This window comes from Salvelinus alpinus, chromosome 22 (assembly GCF_045679555.1).
Source record: "Salvelinus alpinus chromosome 22, SLU_Salpinus.1, whole genome shotgun sequence".
In the NCBI taxonomy this organism is placed as follows: domain Eukaryota; kingdom Metazoa; phylum Chordata; class Actinopteri; order Salmoniformes; family Salmonidae; genus Salvelinus; species Salvelinus alpinus.
The window spans coordinates 32301706-32314990 of record NC_092107.1 but is presented as its reverse complement, the minus strand read 5'-3'; the positions used below and the strand labels follow the sequence as shown (position 1 = coordinate 32314990).

Genomic DNA, 13285 nt, shown 5'->3' with positions numbered 1-13285 from the left:
AGATACAGGAAAGGACCATGCGAAACAAATAACACTGAGCAAAGGTTCAATTTATTCCAAATGTTTTTCATTTATTTATGTTTAGATTGTAAGGCCAAAGCCTTTTTGACACTACTGAAATCACCCACACACTCAATGTGCTGGGACTGGAGTCAAAGGTTAAAGGTCAGACATAGCCAAATAATCTCGCTATCTCAAATGTTCTTTTGTTATTTTTTAAAGAAAATTCCAGTACAACATTGCTTGTAGAGAGTACCATGCAGCCAGTAGAGGAACATGCAATTTAAATATGCATTGAGGAATACTGGTCTCTGTTGGTTTGCACAATGAAATGGTTGATCTCATCTATTGGGATATCTTGAGCTTTCAGTCAAAAGCACTTGGCTCAACATCACTCTCTGACCATATCATTCACTGCAAGTAAACATGTCTGTTGAGTGGTATATATGCAATATATTCATATCATCCAATCAACTCCATCCCTCAAATAAATATGGTGTTTCAAATGGCAGATTAGCTCAGTCAGTGTAAAGTAAACATTTAAACAATCTCCAAAGAACATACTTAATGCTCTGGAATTGTACTGGAATTTCAACCCCAATGAAAATGGCTCAAACTGGGTGGTAAAGGGGAAACATTTGAATGTGCCAAGTAATTGTCAACTCCTGAAGCTCACTAGATATGGTGCAACACCCCTACGCCACCAGAAAGCAGTGAATATCATAATAAACCAGAGTGGATAAGTGGGGGGAAGAATGTTGCGATTCTCTGAAATCCCCTTCAACCCCCCTCGAATCAGATTCCAGTTGGGTGATGAAGGGCGTGTTCCTCTACCCAGGCATTGCTGACACCTGCCAGATCTTACAATGCTTGTATAGGATATGTATCAGCTAACCACATATGTTATAGCAATCTCTCAGTGGATGACGTAGCACACAACCATTGGTTGATCCATGCAACGTCTGAGCAGGGGAAGGTGACCATTGGCTGGCTGCTCAGCACAAACTCACAGGCTTGATGTTTTAGTTAGCACCTTGCCCCATCCCATTCCCTCCAGGCCTCCCCTCCATCCCACTGTTCTGGCACCCCAGCACATTTTAGTCGTCTGAGTTACTAAAACACAGACGGAAAGAAAAGAGGATTAAGAGATCTGGGCTAATACCATTACATTCCCCAGCTGTACTAATTATTAGTAATGTCCTCTAGGTTAACAATGTAAGAGCTGACCCTGGCTGGACATTATGTACAAAGAAAAACCAGCCACCATTTAAATTCAGCAGTAAAATTAAATGCAAAAAAATGACAGATTTTCTCTTAAAAATGAATTTGATTAGAATTACCGAAAAACTTGATTTAAGGTAAAATATATATATATTCATGTGTCAATGTTTCAACAAAATCTACAAAGCAAAAATAAAAGTAATATGTACATGTTCACCCTGTCCCAGAACAAGTCAGGCCTGTACCGAAATAATATCTAGCATTTTACCCATATCATTTGCTTTGTGCTGTTTCACAACACACCAATAGCTGCATGGTTCGGTATGAGGCCATTGGAGAGCCCATTTTAAAATGTATCACTGTTGCTGCTGTATACGATGAAAGCATAGATAAGAGTTGTAGCTGGTATGTGCTTTTTGCAGACTGTGACACTAAGTAGACAGGGCCAGCGTTTAGCCCCAAGTACAGCCATGGATCTGTCACATTCGAACAAGGCATGCAACCAACACCCCAATGTTCACTTTGCTAGTACCTTTTCATTCCAAGGTTTATGCTGATATTATAGCACTACGTGTGTGTCAGAAGTCTGCATAGCACTCAAATGTAGATTTCGTTGTTACTATGTTTGAATGACCTTTGTTGTGTTGTTGATGTTACCCTTCCACATGTCTTAATGTGGAAGAAACAAGCAGCATCTATTATGTTCATCTTTTTAAAAGAAGATACTGGAAATAAAAATCGTGAAACAAAATCTTATGTCCGTTGCATTGAACAGCAGAATGAGCGGGAGACTTCCTGATGACTTGATGTGGGCGCGTTATTTTTTGTTTCCTCAAAATGGTGGAAAAACCAGAACAGCAGCGGCTGCTGATGAGTCCATTATCCAGATGTTGTCTGGACCCCTTAAGCCCCTCTCTCAGGCCTCCTGGGGGGACGGCCTCTTCAGATCTCTGATCTGTTTGACCAGGTACGTCTTTTCATCGTTGAACTGTTCGTCCTCCGTCCTGTCGTTCTGGAACTTGGAGAGGAACTCGATGAGTTTGGTCTGGTTCTTCAGAAGAATGTCCAAGATGGGCTGTGTCTTGTTGGGGTTGGCCACAAACACCTACAGGGGAAGGAAGAGGACAAATTATTCTTACAATCTAACTAAACTCATCAAATTGCACCGCCTGCTATAGCCTTGTGCTAGTCTCTTTTTTAAAATTATTTTACCTTGAAGACGTGGAAGGCCTCAAACTGGATGTTGCGGCTTTTGTCCCGAAGAAGGTTCATCATTAGCTTGAGGTTCTCTGGCTTGCTGATGTATTTCGTCATGATGGTGAAATTGTGTCGATCGAGAAGAAGCTCTCCCAGCAACTAGATTGTTTCAGTGTGACAAAAAACATTAAGTAATAATCGCAATTAGTCTGTGGTAGGTGATAAAGTATTAATTTATTTAAATGCCAGGTTTGAAACACAAGATTCAGCTAAAACTATATAAATAGATTGTCATTATAGTTGGGTTTACACAAGGCAAAGTGAAGATACTGCTATGCATTGGCAAAAATAAGAGGACGTTACCAGGCAGATGAAATGTATCTAAAACCTACTCCATCCACAGACTGACATCAGTCAACTTGGTGATATTTTCAGTAACCAAACCATGTAAGAGACCATCTATACTTAGCCCTCAAAAACAGGTATACATACAAATGACAGCTGTTTACTACAACAGGACCAACGTTCTTACCTTGAGGGATTGCCTTTTAGTCACGTAGTTCTCAGAGTGGAGTAACTTCTCATATTCACTGAAGAACTGGAGGGAGGGGAGGAGAAAGAATCGTAGTGAATGTCAAGCGCTATTTCAGAGTGCATCTGCTTGTTTGCAAACTCGGTGACAAGCCAACTAGTGATATTCCCACACCGATAGACAGGGAGCTGCCTTGTATTCAAAACAGCCACAGTGTCAACTGCCTGGTTTTTATGTTAGGTACTGAGTACTGTGCTGCCAAGGTAATTTCCGTATTCCCTGGTATACTTTTCATGGATCTTAGATGTCTCTGAAATACTCCGTTGTCAGGCTGGGGTTTAGCGCAAAGAAACTCAGCTTATGCAGGCGTGACCTCAGTCTTAAAAAGCTCCGTTAACCAGGACAGGTTGCTATTCAGAAAAAGGAACATTCAAAGAAACGCGTCATGGAGATGTGTTCTCGCCGGATTACATTTCAGCACGATGTGGAGGACTTACCCTGTCGTAATGCTGCTCCAGGAACTCTGCACTCAGAATCTTGTGTCTCGTTAGCAAGTCCTGGAAGAGGAAAACATACAGGTATTTTAACCAATGAGCTCAAAAATGCAGGCCCTCTAGCTAAGTCCCAAGAAACCCACGGTCCTAGGGGGTCTGAGATATTACAGTTCTGAGAAAAACGGAAAACTCACTTTAAAAGTGGCGAATGCGTCTGAAGCGATGTCGAACGTGGACATCTCCACGTATCTGAAGAAGTCGTAGAACTGCTCGGCCCCCAGGGTGATCTTGGCCAGTGGCTCGTGCCTGATACACTCCCTCAGCATGATGCCACAGTTCAAAGCGATCTCTGGAGACTCGTACCTACCAGGTGGACATTTGAATAGGAAGGAGGTATCCCGTTATTACGACGCAAGTAGGGTTGGGCGATGTCAACTTTAGTCCTAACGTAATTATGTACCCATAAAACATTGACATACGATGCTATTGCCCCCTATCGGCCAACCCCCCCAACAACAACAAAAATCTTGTTGGTGAGCTACACTAGTATGTGGAAACCCCTTCAAATGAGTGGATTCAGCCACCCCCGTTGCTGACAGGTGTATAAATATTGAGCACACAGCCATGCAATCTTCATAGACAAACACTGGCAGTAGAGTGGCCCGTACTGAAGAGCTCAGTGACTTTCAACATGACACAGTCATAGGATGCCACCTTCCGAACAAGTCAGTTCGTCAAATTTCTGCCCTGCAGGAGCTGCCCCAGTCAACTGTAAGTGCTGTTATTGTGAAGTGGAAATGTCTAGGAGCAGCAACAGCTCAGTTGTGAAGTGATAGGCCACACAAGCTCACAGAACAAGACCGCCGAGTGCTGAAGCGCAACACTCACTACAGAGTTCCAAACTGCCTCTGGAAGCAACGTCAACTCAAGAACTGTTCGTCGGGAGCTTCATGAAATGGGTTTCCATGGCCAAGTAGCCGTACACAAGCCTAAGATCACCATGCGCAATTCCAAGCATCAGCTGGAGTGATGTAAAGCTCGACGCCATTGGACTCTGGAGCAGTGGAAACACCTGCCAATGCATAGTTCCAACTGTAAAGTTTGGTGGAAGAGGAATAACGGTCTGGGGCTGTTTTTCATGGTTTGGGCTAGGCCCCTTAGTTCCAGTGAAGGGAAATCTTAATGCTACAACATACAAAGACATTCTAGAAAATGATGTGCTTCCAACGTTGTGGTAACAGTTTGGGGAAGGCCCTTTCCTGTTCCAGCATGACAATGCCCCCGTGCACAAAGCGAGGTCCATACAGAAATGGTTTGTTGAGATTAGTGTGGAAGAACTTGATTGGCCTGCAGAGCCCTGACCTCAACCCCATCGAACACCTTTGGGATGAATTGGAATGCCGACTGTGAGCCAGGCCTAATCACCCAACATCAGTGCCCAACCTCACTAATGCTCGTGGCTGAATGGAAGCAAGTCCCTGCAGCAATGTTCCAACATCTAGTGGAAAGCCTCCCCAGAAGAGTAGATACTGTTATAGCAGCAAAGGGGGACCAACTCCATATTAATGCCCATGATTTTGGAATGAGATGTTCAACGACCAGGTGTCCACATACTTTGGTCATGTAGTGTAGGTTATAGGACTACATCATGTGCTGGATAGAAACAGTCTACTGTCTTCACAACGGGATAATAATTGCCTCATAAAATAGGAAAATAAATATTGTTTCTTCTATCTATCATAAAGCTGTGATTGAAAATAGCCTATGCCTAGTCTTAGGCTATAGACATTCATTTATTTGTGTTATTTATGAAAGCCACAACTTCAGGACAACTCCTTCGTAGGCTAGAATATTTTGGGAAATAAGCTAATGTTCCTAACTTTAAGTTGTCGTAAAGCTTATGATAGACCAGTAGGAGGAATAAGGATAGGTTATTGGCCATTTGGTTTTGAACCTCGCTTGGAGGGATATTCATGGTCTGCACTGATCATTTCTTTCTTAATAAGCTTAAACTGGTCATTAGATGTTTCTATAGGATATTGATATGCTTTGTTCTCCCTCATTATTAGTCCTCTGGCTAACTTGTGTTTTTAGGCGAAAAAAATTACTTTGAGATGGAACTCCTTTACATTCATTGTTTGATCAGAAGAAAGCCATACATAAAACAATGAAGCATTGCCAACAGTCATTCATATAGCCTATCAAATGGAGAGAGAAGAGAATACAGGCTACGCTTTTTTAAAAACAGCTAAGCACAAGATAGTTCAGGAGTGTACGGTACTTAAAAAATAATGATCCATTCTGTCGGACCTACATTCCTCTCTTGCGTTCTGCATCACATATATATACACTGACCATATGCTGACACATGCACATTTGTGGCCTGCTGGAGGTCATTTTGCAGGGCTCTGGCAGTGCTCCTCCTTGCACAAAGGCGGAGGTAGCGGTCCTGCTGCTGGGTTGTTGCCCTCCTATGGCCTCCTCCACGTCTCCTGATGTACTGGCCTGTCTCCTGGTAGCGCCTCCATGCTCTGGACACTACGCTGACAGACACAGCAAACCTTTTTGCCACAGCTCGCATTGATGTGCCATCCTGGATGAACTGCACTACCTGAGCCACTTGTGTGGGTTGTAGACTCAGTCTCATGCTACCACTAGAGTGAAAGCACCGCCAGCATTCAAAAGTGACCAAAACATCAGCCAGGAAGCATAGGAACTGAGAAGTGGTCTGTGGTCACCACCTGCAGAACCATTCCTTTATTGGGGGTGTCTTGCTAATTGCCTATAATTTCCACCTTTTGTCTATTCCATTTGCACAACAGCATGTGAAATTTATTGTCAATCAGTGTTGCTTCCTAAGTGGACAGTTTGACTTCACAGAAGTGTGATTGACTTGGAGTTACATTGTGTTGTTTAAGTGTTCCCTTTATTTTTTTGAGCAGTGTATATTGAAATAGACTATAGCAAATAGGAATAGGCTAATTACGCAGAGCATCACTTGTGTGTTGCCCTGCGGGACTCCGTTCTCTACTGCGGAGTGCCAGTCAAGTTCAAATAAGCTAAATCATCGTCTGTCACATCATGATGTTATCGTAATATCGCCCAAACCTAGACGCAGCACCCAATGTAAATTACATTGAAATAAGATATAGAATAGGGTTCCCCAATGGAATTTGGCTCACGAGTTGTTTTATAAAACTCGCATAAAAGACTGTAAAAACACCAGATAATTAGCTCCAAGTGATTTTAATTTAAGAAATCTGTTCAAGTATTCCCACACAATAGAGACACATTGTACACAAATGTAAGCAACGTTTGAAATTATTGTGTATTAGTCAAACACATCTGTTTGGGTTTCTTTCAGTAAATTTGCAGTCTACAAATGATTTGTAATTATGTTCTGGCCCCCGACCATCCGCTCAATAAAAAATAAAGAAATCTGCCCATGGCTGAATCTAGTTGATGATCCCTGATGTAGGACATTGTTAAGTCTCCAGTTATTACTATCAATATCGGCTGTTTGTCAACTTCTGCAATAGTTATCTTTCTATTTCGATGGATTTCATTATTTTCTATTGAGACGACAATGTGGTAACCAATTCAAAAACACTACACCCCAACATTGTAAATGACAGTGTAAGTTTGGGCACCCCAGGCCTCACCCTTTGAGCAGCATGAAGAGGATGTTCTGCTGAGTACAGAGGTACTCCACCGTGGGCGTCCGCGTCCCGATCTGACGCCTCAAGATGTTGTTGAAGATCTGAGCTACATCCTTCTTACCCTGATGTTGTACAGAAATGACATGAAGCAATGTCAGAAAAGTGTTAAAAATCACAAAGGGTCAGCCATAAAGTTTTTCTGAACTTAAATTCTGAATTCAATGTTCTTATACATGTTATGGTGATAAAAACAGATTCACCATTGGTGAATCGTAACATTTCATATTAGTATCATTGCGTTGTTTTTGCACCCATTATCAATTTCAGCCTCCCCATAGCAGGAATAGCTAAGACAGATGTCTCTTCTGATGGGTGAGAATGACACAGACCAACTGAGGATGTGGAGGTTGAGCGTGTCAAAGAGGAAGAGGAGAATCACACCACACTGACTCAGTGAAGTCTACACACCACCATGGGCCAGACATATTGCAGTGAGAAAAAAAACATGTCCCTGTGAAAGCATGTCCATGTGCCAGTAGAAGAGACAGAACAGTCAGTCTTGACTCTTTCTGTACATCGACATAAATCGGTCTCTCTCATCTATATCACTCCGTCCCAAAGGAGACCCACCTTTCTAGTCAGCATCTCAAAAGAAATCTCTCATGTCCCTGCATCTGTCCCAAAGACAAACAAACACAGTGTAAAAGTGTTTCACCTCAAAGTCGATGAGCTGCAGGTCAGCTACGAGGGTGCTGAGCAGGCCGCTGTTGTAGAGCTCCTGGGCCAGCTGGGCCACCGCCTCTGTCTGGGGCTCCTTCTCATTGGTGCCATACAGAATCTCCTTCATCGCCACCAGGCTCTTAGACACCTCCTCTGTGGCCTGGACACACACAGAGCCAGACACAGATGAAATGAGCTCTCTACATTATATAAGCTAGCTCTCCATCAGTCACCATACTGTTTCCTATGACCTAGCTAACCCCTAACACCCACCATCCCATGCTGTCCTGAAATTATCCCATCATACACTTTCTTCAGAGTCTAGAGATGGCTTGTTATGAAAGGAAACCCTCAACAGGTTGTTGGGACCAACGTCTCTAGTCAAACATGACAGGCAAAAATGTTTGTTCATATATATTTTCGAAACACAGGTACCACGTTACACCAGGGCTCTCCAACCCTGTTCCCAGAGAGCTACCGTCCTGTAGGTTCACACTCCAAACCTGTTCCCAGAGAGCTACCGTCCTGTAGGTTCACACTCCAACCCTGTTCCCAGAGAGCTACTGTCCTGTAGGTTCACACTCCAACCCTGTTCCCAGAGAGCTACCGTCCTGTAGGTTCACTCCAACCCTAATCTACCGCACTTGATTGTAATAATTAGTTGGTTGATAAGCTGAATCAGGTTAGTTACAGCTAGGGTTGGAGCGAAAACCTACAGAAGGGTAGCTCTCCAGGAACAGAGTTGGAGTGTGAACCTACAGAAGGGTAGCTCTCCAGGAACAGAGTTGGAGTGTGAACCTACAGAAGGGTAGCTCTCCAGGAACAGAGTTGGAGTGTGAACCTACAGAAGGGTAGCTCTCCAGGAACAGAGTTGGAGTGTGAACCTACAGAAGGGTAGCTCTCCAGGAACAGAGTTGGAGTGTGAACCTACAGAAGGGTAGCTCTCCAGGAACAGAGTTGGAGAGCCCTGCCTATTTATTTATTTACACTGTAGTCAATTCAAACTCTTAGAGGGAGGGGCTTGAAATTCCCCACTCCATCGCTTCCATAGAATTTCTGAGGTCACTAATCAAGTTAGAGTAGTGGGAGAAAGGTGTAACTAGGAGGTACTGTCTGTATGTCTTTGTGTGTAAGTGTTTGTGTGTCGGTTGTTTACCTTCTCAGCCTTCTTGTCAGAGATGTCGTGTTTCTCCAACACCGTCATGCTGTCCTTCAGGTTCTTGACGATGTCCGCCGGCGACTTGTGGGACTTGCCAAAGGGGAACGGCATGGTGGTGAGTTACCGTGGTCGACCAAGCAGCGAGTGCACAGTCCTACCTATCCACAGGAAAGAGAGAAAATATAAACTGGAGATGATAAATGAGAGAGAAAGAAAGGTCTCTGCAGAGAAAGACTAAACCAAACTGCATCAGTACTGACTCAGCGAGCTCAGTGAGGAGGAGCCAAATCAGTAAAGGCACTAACAATGTGACTCACTATTCATCATAAATCATACTGATACCAAGAAACTACTCACTCACAATTCATAAGTCATACTGACTCCAAGATTCATAGTGCTAAGAAACAACAGGTTGTAGAGGGGCAGGCTAAACAGATTGATCTGAAGACAGGAAACAGCTAAAAGAGGTGGAAGCAAAATGTTGATTCTCACCCTCATACTGAGATTTGATATTAAGCATTACTCTAATTCTGCGTGAGGTTGTTGAAAGGGCAGGCTAACTGCAGGAGTTGTGTTTACTTTAACTATGAATCTTATTGGTTGGTTTACTGACCTGCATCATAAGGGGAGGTGACATTGAGACATGACTGATTGGTCAGTGGTAGTCAATGATTACAGGAGGTAGAACGTCCACTGCCCTACCCTACTCCAAACGGGCCTCTACATGACCCCTTCTAGTGTTGTTAAGGTCACAGAAAACTCCATTTACCGGTACTTCTCCCCTTCTCCAGCCTCTCCCCACTAGTGTAAACAACACAAACCCACCACATATCCTCTCACACACACACCCCTCCCCAGACAAACTGTACGGTGCTTATAACCGTATCTAGAGCAGTGAGAGCCGGGGGAATGCATGAGCCCCTCAGTGGGATGCGTCAGGCCTTCTCTCACTGAGCTTTTATCTAGGGCAAGAGATGGGCAACTGGCAGCCCTCGAATTTCCAAATTAAAAAAGTGGGTGTGCAGACCAGCGAGCAACTGCGGCCCCTCATGAAGTGTTCAGATTGTGGCCCCCAAAGTTGCCACATTCCATGTCTCACCTATTCACAATACAGGCCTTAGCTGGGTCTCCTACTGCTAGTAGGGGACTAGGACTTGGGTGGGGTTATCTATTATTTATTTTTTTGACCTTTATTTAACTAGGCAAGTCAGTTAAGAGCACATTCTTATTTTCAATGACGGCCTAGGAACAGTGGGTTAACTGCCTTGTTCAGGGGCAGAACGACATATTTTACCATGTCAGCTCGGGGATTTCAGTTACTAGTCCAACTCTCTAACCACTAGGCTACCTGCCGCCCCGGTACTATGCTGTATCGCCGGTGTTCAAGGTGTCAATCTGACATCAGTGGTGCTAAATTTGTCTAATTAGGCAGGGTTGAACTCACACCACAGAGAGATGGGTGCGCTGTTTGTATGTAAAGGGTGCAGAAAGGAGACTTACTGAAAATGTCCCCCATTTTAGAACCTAATGCAGCTTGTCCAAAATAGCTGAGGAACACTCAAGTCCGTTCTCATATTAAGGAGTTGAGTTATTGATAACAGGTCGAATGATTTGACAGCAACACCATTGAGTCCCCTCAGTCGATACTTGTAGGCGTTTTTAAGAATTTAGATTTTTACATGTACCTAAGTTTGTAACTAACTGTGTTTCTTTCACGGGGAATACTGAAATTTATACTTTCATTGAATACAACCTGCTTTTTCCTCGTTGTTGCTTAACTGGAGACGCAACAGCCTTGATGTACTACGTAAAACATATGAATTTGGCACAAGCACATTCACGCGGAGTTGAGCAACACAAATCAGGAGAGTAGGTGGTTGTAGTCGATAAAAGTATCGCTTGATGGCAACTCAATGTTGTTGCCGTCAAATCACACAGCCTGTTATCAATAATCAACTCCTCCTCGATATAAAAGAAGAGTTGAGAGTTCCTCAGCTATCAAAAACCAACATGGATTCCAATAGCACTGTTAGGTGTACAGTCAAGACCAGTGAAGTTACTCCCAGAATATAGTGGACACAGGGTGATGTACCAGCCCAGTCTGTCAGTCTACTTTGGCAACCTGTTTCCAGATGTGATCTTCCCCTGACCTGTGAACCCAAACTCTGGCACAGTCTTGCTCAGTCTCTGACCTGTCTTGGGATCTCCATTTAGAATTAGAACCCAGCACTGGAGCCAAGAATATAGCCAACCAGCACTAAAGCAAGACCTAGCCTGGTCATATCTGATGTGTCCCATGTTAACAGATTAAAATAGAAACGCAGACATCTACCCACCCCTGGTTTGAACTGAATCTCTAGGCACCTTTCGACTTCACCAAGTGGTCAATCCATATTTCACTCGCAGGCTAAAGTTCATTAATGTAGGCAGCACTCCTCTACTCCAGGGTTTCACAAACGTTTTGCTTTTTGCCATAACACTACACAGTGGATTCAAATAATCAAAACTTGATGAGTTGGTTATTTTAATCAGCTGTGTAATGTTAGGTCAAAAACCAAAACGTGGATCAAGGGGAGGCCCCAGATCCGAATTTGGCGTGACCCCCTTTAGTTATTAGAATGATGTAGATAAGCGGACAAAACAGATGTAAAATGTTTAAGGCTGTTGGTTAAGCTAGATAGGGAATAACGAATTCACAATTGTATCTGTGCAGATTGCATACATAGCACACTAGCAAGCCGAGTGTCTTTGGAAACAATCATGGTGCTTTTCCATGATGATTTTGGTAACGTTAATAGTACGTTCAACTCGTGCGATAATGGTAGCCTACTAGACTGGTATTGGTCCCTAATATAACTAGTAGTACGGGCTAGCATTGGAAAGAAGAGTAGTGTAGCTAGCAAGTTGGAAGACAGTTCGCAACTGCACAAGTTAGTTATGAACTACCAAAACATCCTTGCATCACTCGCTCATTACTAATGTAGCTTAGTTAACATCAGCAAGCGCTAAAACAGGGAACCGCCCTCGTTATCCATGCCATGGAGCCTCAAAATAGGGTGTGTGGTGAAGAATATTTCGTGTTGGCTAGTTATAAACTGCTAGGTAGTCCACAATAGTCGTGCAATCCTGCCAACTGACGTCTCATATTGTGGTCCATACGGGAGGCCTAAATACACAACAGGCCATTAAATATGACTAGTTAGCTCGCTTGCTAACTTAACTATCACAACGGCAATGCTGTCTGACTAGCTAACGTTAACTAGAAATCTAGTTAGTTAGTTAGTTGGCTAGCTAACGTTACCTGGCTATAACAGCGCCAGCTAGCTAGTTACTGTACTAACTACTGTAGTTCATGATAGTTAGGAAGATCACAAAATTAGCTTGCTATTTTTTATGTTCAAGGTCTTGGACGTCTCGTGTGTAGCAGCTAGCAAATATCTAGTTAGCTAACAAATAACGTGAAACGCTTGAAAGCTTTGACAGGCCTCCGCTAGCTGGCTAACGTCGATAGCTAGACAGATAACTTAACTGCCTGGCGTTAGCGAACATCATTGGCCAATGCAGGCAGGCCAGCTAATTGTGTCATCCAAATGACAAATACAATATCAAACCTTACAAACTCGATCGTATCACTCTCCACGGATGTCTGAAAAGCTAACGACTATGTACCGGTTCGTCCCGTTGGATTAGAAGCTCCTTTGTTTTCCTTATTTGTCGCCTCCCCTTGTTTGAAATGTTGTATATTTCCTAGTTCTTTTATGTGTACGAGTGCGACTGGTTAGCAATGTGTTGGGTATCGTGGTCTACCGCCCACGCTGGTCGTGTAACGCTATAACATCTGCACATGGGGCCTCGCGGGTGTCCACAGGGAGGCGCTCATGCACAAGGAAGAGTGCATGAATGACTCCAATTATGTATATAAACATACTGTATGTATATCACAGGAGGCTGCTGAGGGGAGGACGGCTCATAATAATAGCTGGAACGGCGCTAATGGAATGGTATCAAGCACATGGAAACCATGTGTTTGATGCATTTGATACCATTCATCTCCAGCCATTACCACAAGCCCATCCTCCCAAATTAAGGTGCCACCAACCTCCTGTGGTATATATATATATAAATTATTGGAATCCACACACAACTAAAGAGGGCTATGTTGAATCCACACACCCTAGACAAAAAGTATGTTTGGTGAGCAATTCTGCATGCAAGCTTTTTCTCTTTATACTTGTCTTCCCCTTGAGGCACAACCTTATAAAGCCTCTTGGCTCCAGGAGACAAATGTGTACAGGTCTCCCAG

General features: G+C 43.5%; 1 protein-coding gene across 4 annotated transcripts; it reads right to left on the bottom strand.

Annotated features, from left to right (window-relative positions):
• Positions 1–45: 45 nt before the first annotated feature.
• LOC139549430 (calcium-binding protein 39) lies at positions 46–12787 on the bottom strand. 4 transcript variants are annotated; one of them, XM_071359926.1, is made up of 9 exons: positions 12652–12787; positions 8980–9140; positions 7819–7983; positions 7107–7225; positions 3639–3807; positions 3448–3507; positions 2951–3016; positions 2434–2577; positions 46–2326 (listed from the first exon to the last, which is right to left on the bottom strand). In XM_071359926.1, the coding sequence occupies exons 2-9, from the start codon at positions 9091–9093 to the stop codon at positions 2138–2140; spliced, it is 1026 nt and encodes a 341-aa protein (XP_071216027.1). In that variant the 5' UTR covers positions 9094–9140; positions 12652–12787; the 3' UTR covers positions 46–2137. The 4 variants fall into 4 exon arrangements, with proteins under 4 accessions (XP_071216027.1, XP_071216026.1, XP_071216028.1 ...); XM_071359925.1 differs by having other exon boundaries at positions 1289–2326; positions 12594–12787; XM_071359927.1 differs by having other exon boundaries at positions 1289–2326; positions 12599–12729.
• Between the last annotated feature and the right edge of the window lie 498 nt (positions 12788–13285).